This window comes from Pristis pectinata, chromosome 5, assembly GCF_009764475.1.
Source record: "Pristis pectinata isolate sPriPec2 chromosome 5, sPriPec2.1.pri, whole genome shotgun sequence".
Lineage (NCBI taxonomy): Eukaryota > Metazoa > Chordata > Chondrichthyes > Rhinopristiformes > Pristidae > Pristis > Pristis pectinata.
Genome location: NC_067409.1, coordinates 14,282,779 through 14,298,385, shown reverse-complemented (window position 1 = coordinate 14,298,385; position 15,607 = coordinate 14,282,779). Strand labels below are relative to the sequence as shown.

Below are 15,607 nucleotides of genomic sequence, written 5' to 3'. Positions count from 1 at the left end.
TAAGTTCCTTTATTTCATTCCAATAAGGAAAGACAACCTGAATGAGCTTCTCAGTAGATTCTGAATGTTTCAGACACCCTGTACAACTTAAACAAAGTCTCCCAAATACCAATATAAATTCTATTTTTAATAACAAATTACATTTGTTTGCTACAAGAATCAAATACGATTAATAACGCTTGAATTTCCATTGCTTTCCTATCTGTTTTCAGAGAATCAGTTCTACGCAAAACTTGCACTGAAGATAGGGGCAGAGGAAAATGCGGATGGCTCAGTCAAGTGTGTAGGAGTTCCTTGTGATTACACAAGCACATGATCAATAAACATTAATACTTTAATAAACATTAATATTCAGCACAGAGACGCAGAATTGTTTTGCAGTGATAAAACTGGATTTCTTTTCTTTGTAGGAGATGTGTTTATTCAAAGGGAAAGGAAATACTTTGAAACATCCTTCCCAAAGGGGATGTCACTCTTACATTATTCTTTATGATTTACTTGATAGACAATCGAATTACCCAATCATCTGCATTCTGCTTGACTGTAGTCTTATTCATAGGGTTGGAAGGACACTGAAATAGGAATTTTTCCAAAAGAATTGTCACTCTAATGTTGTTCTTCATGCTTTACTCATTTAAAAAAAATTGAAAGCAAATGCCCCAATCCAATCACTTATTGTGATGAGATTGTGACAGTGATGCTGATTACGGGGAAGAAAACTTGAATGTATGTTATGCGTTCTAAATTCACACTCACTATCAAGCAGTTTTTGTTTCAGCATTTCTGAATCAAATTTGCAATGCAGAATAAACTGAGCCTCATGCTGGCTTCTCCACTTTTGATAACACAGCAACAGAATGGTTCATTAATGTGACAGAGAAAGCTCACTAAAACACTCATTCATTATTGCTGAACATGCAAACACAGAGCGAGCTCAATATTCTTCTGTGTTCTACTCCACGTGTCCTACACTGCTGTCTGAATGTGCCGAGAGCACTATTGTGTACCTCAATGACTGAAAGAGCATTCAGGATGTTGTAAACAAATGATGTGTGTTGTCAAATCAATATCACAACAAAGATTTGAAATTTGTGAGGAAAAAGAAGGTTCGTGGGAATACTTGGACAACTCTTTCAAGAACTGACAAAACACAAGAGCCAAGGGATCCCCTTCTATGCTTTATCATTTTGCGCTCATTACCCAAGGGTTGAGTCACCAGGGGAGCTTTTCCGTTTGCAACCAAAGATTTCAGCCATTAGAAGTTACACTCTTCTCCCATTGCCCTGTAGAGTCATAGAGCAATACAGCACAGATACAGGCCCTTCAGCCCATGCCGACCATGGTGTCCACCCAGCTAGTCCCAATTTCCTGCATTCGGCCCACATCCCTCTAAGCCCCACCCCTCCATGTACCTATCTAGTTGCTCCTTGAATTATATTATTGTACCTGCCTCAACCACTTCCTCTGGCAGCTCGTTCCATATCCTCACCATCCTTTGTGTGAAAAAGTTGCCCCTCAGGTCCCTTTCATATCTTTCCCCACTCATCCTAAACCTATGCCCCCCCATGGTTTGGATTCCCCTACCCGGGGCAAAAGCCTGTTACCACCCACGTTGATAACAATCGATGTGCAGTGTAAATCTTGGCTGAGAGGTAGCATCCATATCATAAGCCACAAGGTTTCACCTCGTAATCTAGACTGACAGTTTAGTTTGACACTTGGGGTGTGGTGTACTGCTGGACATGACACCTTTTTTATGAGAAACTAAACTCATATCCTATCCACTCACACAAGCAGGCTTAAAATGTCCCACACCACGAGATAAATTAGGAGTAGCATAGGATTAGTGCAAATGGGTGGTGGATGGTTGTCACTGACAGTGGGTCAAACGATCTGCTTCTGTGCTCTATGAAACTATTCAAGAGCACTCTTATAGAATCACAGAGTCATCACACTGGTCCGTGCCTATCAAGATTCCCATCCAAACTAGTCCCATTTGCCTGAATTTGGCCCGTATCCCATCCATGTACCCGTCCAAGTACCTTATAAATGTTGTTAATGTACCTGCCTCAACCACTTCCTCTGGCAGCTCATTCCATATACTGACCACCCTCTGGGTGAAAAAGTTTCACCTCAGGTTCCTATTAAATCTCTTCCCTCTCACCTTAAACCCATGCCACCTAGTTCTTGATTCCTCAACCTTGCGATAAAGACTATGGGCATTCACCCTATCTATGACCCATGAGCTCTCTTGAGGCTTTGACCAAATGTGCGCAAACAGCAATGAGTTAAGTGATTGGTGAGTCCATTTGAGGAATTTCTCTGAAGATCCTTTTTACTCCTTGTTAACTCTGTAGCAATACCCAAAACACATTGCTGTCTGTGGGGGTCTGCTAAGTACACATACTCTGTAAAGATTCACAGCGAGGCCTGCATTCTTCAAGATTTCATTCTTCAAAAAAAATGCTAAATGGAAACACAACCTGCATTTTCTGCAGAGGACTGCAGGTTGTCCTTGCATTATTTGGACTAAATGGTGGAACCCCCAATAAACTGCACCTCTGAACCATGAAATCATTGGTAAGCAGGTACAAGGACAGGGAATTTTTCTGTCTATTGCAATACATTCAAAAAGAATGTGCTAAAAATTCAAGTATAAGTTTGATTCAGTGGTAAAGCTTTTGCATAATGTATTTGGTATCAACCCTGCTTCAGGAGTAGAACACATAGCTTGACACATTGGTGCAGTATTGAGTGATAGTGGGTGTTGGCGTGGAGACCCTATGCTTGTTGTTCAGTATCCCATGGCATTGTTCAATGACAACCAAGGGAGAGTTTTCCAGAGACATTCCTCAACTACACTCACTGGTCGGTTAACTCATATGACATTTCTCTACAGAAATTATAAGATATCTTTATTAGTCACATGTACATCGAAACACACAGTGAAATGCACCTTTTGCGTACAGTCTTCCGGGAGCAACCCGCAAGTGTCGCTATGCTTCCGGCACCAACATAGCACGCCCACAACTTCTTAACCCATACGTCTTTGGAATGTGGGAGGAAACCGGAGCACCTGGAGGAAACCCACGCAGACACGGGGAGAATGTACAAACTCCTTACAGACAGTGGCCGGAATTGAACCTGGGTCGCTGGCGCTGTAAAGCATTACGCTAACCGCTACACTACCGTGCCTGCCCATACAAGCAGTGTTTGTCATTTCTTGGGTGTGAATTGCTCTGTTGGATTTCCTGTGGATAAGGTAGATGCTACATCAATGTAGGTCACCTTGTTCTTATGACACAGAACAACGAGAACAATTCCTCCTCTCAGACTTTTATCTCTACCATATGTACAATATGCCTGCTTCATTGCCTGCATTACGGTTACTTAGAAATAAGTTATTGCATACTCAAATGATTCCACAAATTTATTTCTCCTTTAAGTTTAGAGAGCACCTACCTGTCGTAGGCCACAGGAGCCCCTGTGGTAGTTTCTGGCTAAGTAATGAAATGGACACTTCCCCCCAAACTGGGCATTGCCAGCAAGTTACATATGGAGCAACACTTTGATTTGGAACGATATTTCTCACAGAGAGGTTAAGTAATGAAACTCCCTACCTGGAGTGAGGAGGATAACCGAGGTTACAATCAGAGAGCAGATGACTAGAATAACCAGCAGTGCAATTGCTATCCCTTTCCAGTTCCTCTGTGGAGGGTTACTCCCAACCAGCTCCTGCAAAAGGAAACAGAATCATGAATTAACATCCACAAAGAGGAGGCAGCTTATAGCTGGACCAGATTGGGAGATGACTTGCACATTCTACATCTGACCATATCCATAAACACGAGGGCAATGGAGTTGATATTTGTTGAAATGTAGAATCATCAGAAAATCACAATCTTGACAGTGAGAAAGGTTGCTTTGACATCTCAGCTAGTAGCCAAAGCATACACTGAACCCTTAAAGAATGTAGATTAGAAGCACACTACCTGCTGAGGAGCCCTGTGAGGATTCTTCGGCAGTTCACCGACATCAAACAAGTTAATAAAGCAGGTTAGAGGCTGGGACCTTCAGGGGAGATCCGGCCTCTGACCTGCCTTACTAACTTCATCTCCTGACTCCTCAGTGCCTCTCCTCCATCCACGAGGCAGCAGTGTGACACAACACTCCCAGGTGAGTGCACTTCCAAAAGAACAACCTGGGAGGTTTACACCAGTCAGGACAAAGAAACCCACAAGAGCATGCCTTCCACCACCCTAAACATTCATCACCTTTACGCACTGTGGATGGATTTCAATTGCTTGCCAAGGGTTACACAGAGAACACCTCCCAAAATTAGAGACATAGATCGAGTGGAAATTCAGAGACATTTTCCCAGGGCGACAATGGCTAACATGAGGGGGCATAATTTTAAGGTGAATGGAGGAAAACATAAGGGGGATGTCAGGGATAAGTTTTTTTTGCACAGAGAGTGGTGGGTGTGTGGAACGCACTGCCTGCAGAGGTTGTGGGGCCAGATACATTAGGGACATTTAAGAGACTCTTAGGTAGACACATGAATGATAGAGAAATGGAGGGCTATGTGGGAGGGAAGGGTTAGATAGATCTTAGAGTGGGATAAAATGTCGGCACAACATTGTGGGCCGACGGGCCTGTACTGTGCTTAGTGTTCTATGTTCTAACCCACTTCCATCACCAGCAAAGAGGACAGGGGCATTAGGCATAAGGTGACACCACTGAATCTTGCTTCACGCAACTTGGAAATATTTTGCCATCCTTTCATCGTCATTGAGTCTAAAGCCTGGAATTCCCTGAGTGACAGCATTGTACCTTCACCAGAAGGGCTGCAGCTTATAACCAGCTTCTCAAGGGCAGTTACAGATGCGCGATCAATTCTCAATGAGAATTAGTGCTGCCACATCTCATAAAAATATATTTTTCAAAACATTGTCAAAAGAAATGTTGCTTTGGAGCCAAGAGAAGCAAGAATGTTTTTTGGAGTCGATGGAAGATGCCATCCACAACCTTACTCTTCCCATCACCCCATTCCACTCCCTCTTATCCCCATCCTGGGATCTGTCGAAGGCCACTGGCAATGGGACATTGGAGAGAGCTATCGGCATTGGCAGCTCTTGCTGTTAATATCAATGAGAGCCAAGGACCAGGTTCTGTTGCTAAACCAGCCTATTGACTTGTGAATTGCCCAAAGTCTGAGTGTTCGAACTTGCCTCAGTGCAACAAAGCAAAGTTTCCCACTCTTCATTCACCTCGCTATAGGAAGGATGTCGAGGCTTTAGAGAGGGTGCAGAGGAGGTTTACTAGGATGCTATCTGGATTAGAGGGCATGTGCTATCAGGAGAGGTTGCACAAACTTGGGATCTTTTCTCTGGAGCGGCAGAGGCTGAGGGGTGATCTGTTGCAAGTGTATAAAATTATGAGGGGCATAGAGAGGGTGAACAAGCAATATCTTTTTCCCATTATCGAGCGATCCAAAACCAGAGGGCATGCATTTAAGGTGAGGGGGGTAGGTTCAGAACAGATGTGAGGGGTACGTTTTTTACTGAGAGAGTGGTGGACACCTGGAATGCGTTGCCTGATAGGGTGGGGGAGGCAAATTCATTGGGGGGTTTTGAGAGGGGCTTGGATGGGCACATGAATGAGAGGAAAATGGAGGGATATGGGCATTCTGTAGGTAGGAGGGATTAGCTCTGTCGGCACAACATTGTGGGCCGAAGGGCCTGTTCTGTGCTGTACTGTTCTATGTTCTATGTTCCAGTATGTGTTGCTTTACCTGGCTGCAACTTCCTCTATCTTTTCTTCTGTTCCTTACACTGCCATATGGTGTGCCAGGAAGTGAGTGCCCTCCAGCGTCTCACTCAGGGTGGTTGCACTTTCTGAATAAGTCTAGACAGCAACCAGCAGCAGGGGATTCAATGACGGTGGAACCAGGGATAAGTCTTTCCTTCATCCAATATTCAGACATGCAACAGCTCTGCTGCTGACCCTTTTCTAGTCCAAGGTTGCTGAAGCCACCGATAGTATTCCCTTCCCCTGTGATTCAGAACAGCTTTATCAAATTGTATCTTCGAGCAATCATTGCTCTGCAGCCTGTCTTGGCGTTCCATGTAAAACAAGAACTACTTTAGCAGTCAAAATTAAACAGTCTCATTTTACGGCTGCTTTGTTCCTGACCTTCACTGAACTCCGCAGAACACACCACCTGTCTCAATGTCTCTGGTAGTCTCAAGTCACCACTGTATTTAACCCAGCTGGTAGAGTTTAATGGGAAACACAATGAGTAAAATGACCTCTATACTGAACAAGCGAGGCATTTACCATCACTTTGTCACTGTTAACAATATACACAGGATGCCTCCTTTGAAAATTGTAAAAGTCATTTAAATCTGAGCTGCATAGGAATTTCTTCTGACAGAGGGTGGTGAATCGCTGGAATCATCAGCACTGGAGAGTTGCGAAGGCCAGATCATTGAAGGTATTTAAAGAGGAAGTAGATATATATTCGTGAGATTGGGGAACTGAGAGCTAAGGGGAACCGGCACAGATGTGGAGTTGAGGCCTGAGGCAGATCAGCCATGATCATACTGAATGGTGGAGCAGGCTTGAGGAGCCTATTCCTGCTCTTATGTTCTTGTGTACACTCTAAAGTAAGCTACACATGATTACATAGGACGTACGGCACAGAAACAAGTCATGATCCATACAAATGTCCTCACGTCTTTCCTCAGCCTAACCTGCCGTTCCTTTTTCCCTGACATGCTTGTCCAAATTCTCCTTTTATATCTAATGGCTTCAGGCACCCCCTGTGGTGGGAGGGGTGTGGTTAATGCTGTTGCCTCACAGCTCCAGTGACCTGCATTCTATCCCATCCTTGGTGCTGTCTGTGTGGAGTTCGTACATTCTCTCCGTGATTGCATGCACTTCCCTGAGTTGCTCTGGTTTCCTGCCACATCCCAAGACATGCTGGTTGGTTAATTGGCAGCTTCAAGTCCCTGGGCGTCAACATCTCAGAGGATCTACCTTGGGCCCAACACATTGATGCAATCACGAAGAAGGCATGCCAGCAGCTCTACTTCATTAGGAGCTTGAGGAGACATATCGTCTTGCAAATTTCTACAGATGTGTGGTGGAGAACATTCTGACTGGTTGCATCACCGCCTGGTATGGAAGCTCCAAGATGCAGGAGCAAAAGTGGCTGCAGAGGGTCATAGACTCAGCCAGCTCCATCACGGGCACAACCCTCCCCACCATTGAGGATACCTTTAAGAGGCGGTGCCTCAAGAAGGTGGCATCCATCAGTAAGGACCCTCACCACCTGGGACATGCCCTCTTCTCATTACTACCATCAAGGAGGAGGTACAGGAGCCTGAAGACCCACACTCAACGTTTTAGGAACAGCTTCTTCCCGTCCGCCATCAGATTTCTGAATGGTCCATGAACCCATGAACACTACCTCATTGTTCCTCTTCTGCACTATTTATTTATTTTTGTAATTTAATCGTAATTTTTATGTCTTATACTGTACTGCTACTGCAAAACAACAAATTTCACGATATATGTCAGTGATAATAAACCTGATTCTGATTCTGTCAACGAACCCCTAGTGTAGGTTAAAGGTAAATGGAATCAAAGGGAAGTTGGCAGGATGTGTGAGAGCAAATAAGTTGCAGGGATACAGGGAAATAAGGAGAGGGAGAATGGGAATTATGGAATTGATTCCCTGGCATGGAAATGATGGGCTGAATGGCCTCCTGTGTGTTATAAGGAAGCTGTTCATGTATATTTGGGAGGCTGGGGAGTGATGTGAATGTGGAAAACGTAATGTAGCTATTCCTCCAGGTCATTGCGTACCACCTAAGAGCCAAGTTTTCATGAATAGTGTACTCCTACTTCAGCAACTGACTGACAGTACAAGTTATAGAGGCTAGAGTTGATTCCCACCAAGGGAGGACAGAGAGGGAAAAGTACTAAATAAAAAGAGAGCTTGGACAGAACAAAGGAGCATATTCTGGAGGAGAACTAATCCTGCTGCACTACATTACTCTGGAGGAATATCAGAAGAAAATCTCAATAATGGTAACCATGAAACTATTGGATTGTTGTAAATACCATTTTGGTTCGCCAATGTCCTTCAGAGAGGGAAACTTGCCTTTGTTCCAAGTCTAGCCAGTATGTGACTCCACAATGTTTTAGAGTCATACAGCACAGAAACAGGCCCTTTGGCCCAACGTGTCCATGCTGACTAGAAGCCCATCTCTATGAGTCCCATTTTCCTGCGTTTGACCCATATCCTTCTAAACCTTCCCTATCCAGGTACACATCCATGTGTGTCTTAAACGTTGTTATTGTACCTGTGTCAACCACTTTCCCTGGCAGCTCATTCCGTTTGTGGACCACCCTCTGTGTAAAAATATGTACCAGCCTCTGTGTGAAAGCTTTATTCTTAACTGCTGTCTCAGTTCAGTGGCATTTAGGGATGGACAATAAAAACTAGCATTGCCAGAGTCCCTGTGAATGAACAAAAAATTTGCCTTCACTGCAACGCACTGCACACACATTGCAAAAAAGACGTTATTCCAAAGTGTGACATGGTATTCTGAGGCACCTTCTCTCCAATTGAGAATTAAGTTATAGAACGACAAGAAAGATTGTAAAGTGACGTACCCGACGACTGCATGTGTATCTGTTTCCATGATCTGAAATGCAGGGACCGAGTGTGAAATTTGGGACTTGTGAGTTAAGTCCTTGAACCTGTAAGCTGTCTTCTCCTTTTATCCTATCTTGGATAATTTGGTATGTCTATTCTTTTGGGCAGAAGCTTCTGTGTCATTCTGTTCTCTCTGTGTTGTGTCACACTTAAAACCTCACCCTTTGACTAACCAATTAATACCGAGATTAATTTGAAGCAAATCCTAAATTCTGGACAATTGTCTTTTTTGCCAGCAAAGCTTAAAATGTTCCACTCATTCATTATTCCTTCATAATTGTCAAGTCTAAATCCTGGAACCCTCTTCCCAGCATTAGAGGGGGCATTTCATTGAAACCGACCAGACACGGAAAGGCCTGGACAGAGTGGATGTGGAGAGGGCGTTTCCGTCAGTAGGAGAGTTTAGGATCCGAGGGCACAGCCTCAGAATAAAGGGACGTCCATTTAAAACTGAGATGCGGAGAAATTTCTTCAGCCAGAGGGTGGAGATTCTGTGGAATTTTTTTGCCACAGAGGGCTGTGGAGGCCAAGTCATTGGGTGTATTTAAGGTAGGAATTGATAAAGGGGTTAAGTGTTACAGGGAGAAAGCGGGAGAATGTGTCATAAGAAAAAAAATCAGACATGATTGAATGGAGGAGCAGACTTGATGGACCGAATGGCCTAATTCTGCTCCTATATCTTATGTTCTTATGGTCATTACCTTAGAATTATCTTCATTGGAAGGACAGCAACTGTTCAAGAAGGTGCCTCACTTCCATTCTCCCAAGGGAATTAGGATTGAGACTAAATTTTGGTTTTGCAATGATTGCCTTCACCCCAAACAAAAAGAGAGACAAGAGATTTTGCAGGTGCTGGAATCAGCAACACACACAAAATGCTGGAGGAACCCAGCAGGTCAGGCAGCATCTATGGAGGGATATAAACAGATGATGTTTCAGTTTGAGACCCTTTATCAGGAGTCATCAGGACAAAAAAAAATGGCTTTCTAAAGAACAATGGATACAATTTTACAAGAAATTTGAGCTGAAGATGCAGCTCCAGTGACCAGGATCCAATCCTGACCTCCAGTTTTGTAATTCTCTCTGTGACCACATGTGGGTTCCTTCAGGTGAGAGTTGATAAGAATGTGAGAAGAATAAAATGGAATTTGTGTAAGTGAGTGGACAGGTACATGCGTAGGATGTCCAGCCCCCAGCCCACCTCTGCGATGTGGAAGTGCAGAAGTCAGAGACGAGCTGAACCGTGATGTATTTCAATTATTTTAAAATTCACTCAAAGGCCATTTCAGAAGGCAGCTATGAGTCAACCATATCTTTGGGAGTGGAGTCACATCCAGAACCCAGACCAAGTGAGCTGACAACATAGAACATAGAACATTACAGCACAGTACAGGCCCTTCAGCCCAAAATGTTGTGCCAACATTTTATCCTGCTCTAAGATCTATCTAACCCTTCCCTCCCACATAGCCCCCCATTTCTCATTCGTGTGTCTATCTCAGAGTCTCTTAAATGTCCCTAATGTATCTGCCCCCACAACCTCTGCCGGCAGTGCGCTCCACGCATCCACCACTCTCTGTGTAAAAAACTTACCCCTGACATCCCCCTTATATCTTCCTCCAATCATCTTAAAATTATGTCCCCTCACGTTAGCCATTGTTGCCCTGGGAAAAAGTATTACAACAAAAAGAAATCTGGAGGACAATAGTGATGCAGATGTTTTTTTAAACAATAATCTATTTATTGTAAGATCCCATTTCTGATGAATCTAAAATGTATTTAATTCCCAGTGGGATTCAAACTTCCAACCCAAGATCAATAGTTCAGACTTAAAGTTATTAATCCAGTAAATTAACCACTATGCTACCCCACACCCTTGGCTTGCAATCTACTATCTTAGTAGGACTGTAAGAGATAATTAGAATGGGAAGGCAAATGACCAGTAACAAATGTTTGACAAATTCAATGTCATACATAAAAAAGATTTGTTCAGGACAGAAGCCTTTGATCTGTTACAGAGCACTGGGGTGACTTTGTGAAGAAGAGACTGGATTGAGTTAAAGAAACTTAAATCATTTCAGTGCACACGACTTGATAACACTGGTCTGAACTGAAGATTCACTGCTATTATTTTAGTTTCATCTCAGCAATAATGTTCAATTCCAGCAGGATTAAATGATATATTGGGAGTAGAGTGATTTTGTACCCGTGTTACTTTGAGATAGAAATGTGATCAATCGCTGTGTCATCCCTTTCTATACATGCAAAGATAAGTTGGATTTTAGTGTAATATGGGCCATCAATAGTACTCAGCTAAAATTTTCCTCAGAGAAAATAAATAAATCCTGCTATTAACACTAGATTATTTATTATTTTAAATTTCATTGGGACTAACAAAATCATTGAGAAAATATGAAATCAACCAATTACATGGCTCAAGCCTCATTTCTGAAGAATGAAATGGATGAACTAGTAATTACTGTAGTGTGAAATTCACAGCCAGACGTTCAACATATGATACACCTCTTTCTCTGATTGAGTCAACCAGCTGTCACATCCAAAATAAAACAATAAATAAAAGCATATTGACATGTCAGGCCACTAACAATAGGAATAACATATTTGAGCCATAAATGCCTATTGAAACCACTTAAAGGTCTATTGTCCACATCTTGCAAACCACCAGACAAAGACTGAAGGGGCAGACAAATAGTGCATCATTTTTTATTATACAGATGCCAGTACGATCTATTACATGGGCAAAAACCAAGAGAAAGACTAGTAAAACACTTTCTGGTGGAGACAGCATCTATTTTCAAATAGGATTAAACGAAATCCTCATTGTGGAATTAACATTTTATCTATGGGAAAATAAAATACTGATGTCCTTGATCATAGAAACAAGTTCAGCTTTCCTATTTATTGAGTGAACATGCATCACACAGGCTAGAAAGCCACCATATTGGCACAAGAACAAGCAATCCTTACACGATTTACAAACCTGGTTACTGGTCCACCCTAATATATTCAGCTGGGTTAATTGTCCCCCTCCTCACTAAATCCCCTAACCATGTCTTTCAGAAGAAGAAAAGTTAATTATTTAAAATTTACATTTACCGTGGTGTTGTCTCTCATAATTACATTTTGTTTGCTAAGCCAAGCAATAGCCCACAATTAAATTGCATTACATATTGTTGACCAGTTGCTCTCTTTGGCATGCTGTTTTCACAGTTCAGTTGCCTGGAGAACATGTTTAATTCAATGTACTAAGTGCTTTCTTTGGGACTCTATCTGAACAGCCACTGTTCTGTGAAGAAAATATTTTCTTTTCATTTCATCCTGGGGCCGGTGTTGTTAATTTTAACATGCTTCTCCTCTAGCTCATTGCCCGCAGTTCTAGTTAAGTAGTCTGGTTACATCTGCATCATCCACATGTCTCAGCACTTCAGAAGCCTGGATTAGATTGTGTCTTGGCTTTTGTTTCTCCAGTGAGAACTACCTTAGACGTGTGAGTCAGTTTTCACAACCGGATGCTGCTCAGTTGACATTGCGGCCTGTAACTTTGTCCATTACTTTTCACTTACAACAATATATCTTGGAATTAATCCAAGCCAGTTTGGAGCATGAACGTTATATACTCGTTCCCTTCCAAGTCACACTACATCCTGACTTGGAAACATGTTGCCAGCCCTTCATTGTCATTAGGTCCAAGTTCTAGAACACCCCATCGGAGATCACAGCGAGGCAACAGCTTTTCAAGAAGACAACTCACCAAAACCTATTGGGGATGGGCAATAACTGTAGGCCTTGCCAGCAATCCCTGTGCCAAGTGAATGAATTACATTAGGCATCCCACTGAAAATCAAGGTAGTCATAAGAGTCACCGCGTCATACAGCACGTAAACAGGCCCTTCGGCCCAACTTGTTCATGCCAACCGAGTTGTCTACTTGAGCTGGTCCCATTTCCCTGCATTTGGCCCTTATCCCTCAAAACTTTTCCTATCATGTACTTGTCTAAATGTCTTTTAAACTGCGTAATTGTACCCACCTCTACTGCTTCTTCTGACAGCTCGTTCCATATCTCCACCACTCTCTGCATGAAAAGGTTTCCCTTTCAGATCCCTTTTAAATCTTTCACCCCTCACCTTAATCAAGCAAACTTTTGCCCTTCTGCCCCAAAGGAGTTTTCTCTTCTCCCTGAGCTCACCTTAGAACACCTCCATTGTGGTGTGAAAGATAAACCACCCCAGTCAAACTCCCCACTTGCTGCCATCTCCAGAACAGCCATTTAATGGAAAACATTTGAAGCTGCATTTCAGACAAAGAAAATACAATTTTAAGACCATGTTCAAAAAAACTCTTATGTGTTATCCTATTTAATATTTGCATGGCTTTAAAGTAATGGTTGGGAAGTTCAAGGGAGATATCAGAGGGAGGCTTTTCACCCAGAGAGTGGTTGGTGCATGGAATGTCTTGCCTGGGATGGTGATGGAGGCAGGTACATTGGTCGAGTTGTTAGATAAGCATATGGAGGAATTTAAAATAGGGGGATATGTGTGAGGAAGGGGTTAGATAGTCTTAGGTGTGGTTTAAAGGTTGGCACAACATGGTGGGCCGAAGGGCCTGTATTATGCTGTATTGTTCTATGGTTCCATATTTCATATTGATCAGTATTTTCAGCTTGGTAAAGAAAGGTACAGTAATGTAAGAAATCTAAACTATCTCACTGATGTCATTGCTTCTTTTATTGCTAATTAGCTGCATCCCTATTCCTGATTCAATGCAACAGCTTAAGAAATTGGATCAAGGAAGGGCCATCTACCCTCCAAATCCTGTCCCACCATTCAATATGACCACAGTTGATCTGATCCTGTCTTTAGCTTCACAGTTTGCCCATAACCCTTGACTCTTCTAAAGCCCAAAATGACTCCTGACTGATTTCACATGTCTGTACTAGCTCCCAACTGGTAGTTTTCCTTCATTTTCTGCTTTGATTAACCACACAGCATGATAGTTGGCAACATATTGTGGAGAGAATGCACATGATTGGGTGGTCTTGATGTCAATCAAGCCTGCTGCCTGAATGGCTAGAAATGACTGAGACCAAATTAAAGCATTGGCTGGATGAAGTCCAGAAGAAGCATCTCAACCCAAAAAGTCAACTGCCCATTTCCCTCCATAGACCCTGCCTGACCTGTTGAGTTCCTCCAGCACCTTGTGTGTTGCTCTGAATTGAAGTATGATTTGTGTGCAATTATCTTCCACTCTGCTGGTATGGGAAGTTGCTGCAGTTGGGCATAGATGGGGTGAATGTGCTCAGTCTTTTCCCAGGGTTGGGGAATCAACAATAAGAGGGCATTAGTTTGAGGTGAAAGGGGAGAGATTTAATAGGAACCCAAGGAGCAACATATTCATCCAGAGAGAGGTCGGTATATGGAATGAGCGACTATGGAAGTGGTTGAAGCAGGTACATTAACAACACTTAGAAGGTATTTGGACAGGTACATGGATAGGAAAGGTTAAGAGGGATATGGGCCAATTGCGGACTTAGATGGGAACCTTGGTTGGCATGGACCAGTTGGGCTGAAGGGCCTGTTTCCATGCTGTATGACACTCCCTGACGAAACCTGTGATTGGTGGGAATATGAGATACAAAGGTTGGAACCGCTGATTATCTGTTCATGTTGAATTCAATGTTATATCCTTCAGGCTATAATATGCCCAGTGGAAGGTGAGGTGCTGTTTGTTAAATTTACATTGGGCTTCATAGATTCATAGAGTTGTACAGCACGGAAACAGGCCCTTTGACCCAACTCATCCACGCCGACCAAGTTGCCTACCTGAGTTTCTCCCATTTGCCTGCATATGGCCCTTGTCCATCTAAACCTTTCCTGTCCACGTACCTTTTAAACATTGTAATTGTACCCATCTCTACCAGCTCCTCTAGCAGCTGGTTCCATATATCCACCACTGTCTTTGTGAAAAACTTGCCCCTCAGATGGCCTGTTGTTGGAACAGTGCATGAGACTGAAGACAGAGAGAGATCAGAGTGGGATGGGAGTTAAGGTGATAGACAACTGGAAGCTTCCCATTTGTTCCCTACACCTCTCCCCCATGATGATGGTGAGGGATAAATTTGGCCTAGACACTGGAGAGAGCTCCCCTGGTGTTCTTCAAATCTCTTCCCAAAATGTCCCACCTCGAGGGAGAGCAGACAGGGCCTCGGTTTAATAGAATCATAGAGCTATAAGCCAACCAAGTTGCCTAACTGAGGTAGTCCCAATGGTTTGGCCCATATCTCTCGAGACCTTTCCTATACATATACCTGTACAAATGCCTTTTAACACTGTAGTTGTACCTGCCTCTACCACCTCCACTGGCAGCTCGTTCCATATCTTTCATGCATTGTAAAACCTCCAGAATTTCCTGCTTCTGTTGAAAGTTCATGGACTTGAAACATTGTGTTTGTTTCTCTCTTCACAGATGCACAGGGTGACATGGTGGTGTCGCGGTTAGCGTAACACTATTACAGCGCCAGCGACCCAGGTTCCTGGGTCATTCGCTCTTCTCTCCTCTCCCATCAGGCAGAAGATACAGGAGCCTGAGAGCACATACCACCAGGCTCAAGGACAGCTTCTATCCCACTGTGATAAGACTATTGAACAGTTCCCTTATACTATGAGATGGACTCTTGACCTCACAACCTACCTTGTTTGATCTTGCACTTTATTGTCTACCTGCACTGCACTTCCCTGCAGCTGTGACACTTTACCCTGTATTCTGTTATTGTTTTACCCTGTACTACCTCAATGCACTGTGCAATTAATTGATCTGTACAAACATATACAGTATGCAAGACAAGTTTTTCACTGTACAAGTGAT

The 15,607-nt window shown here is 43.1% G+C and overlaps 1 protein-coding gene across 3 annotated transcripts in view; it reads right to left on the bottom strand.

Moving 5' to 3' along the window:
• dpp6a (dipeptidyl-peptidase 6a) overlaps window positions 1-15,607 on the bottom strand; it is a 546,960-nt gene that overhangs the window by 402,141 nt on the left and 129,212 nt on the right. For 2 of the 3 annotated variants that reach the window (XM_052015996.1, XM_052015997.1), the window contains exon 2: window positions 3,621-3,735. In XM_052015996.1, coding sequence (XP_051871956.1) covers window positions 3,621-3,735 — 115 coding nt within the window. Of the gene's footprint in view, window positions 1-3,620; window positions 3,736-11,842; window positions 11,876-15,607 lie in introns of those variants that run through there. The other variant, XM_052015998.1, reaches the window with a different exon arrangement.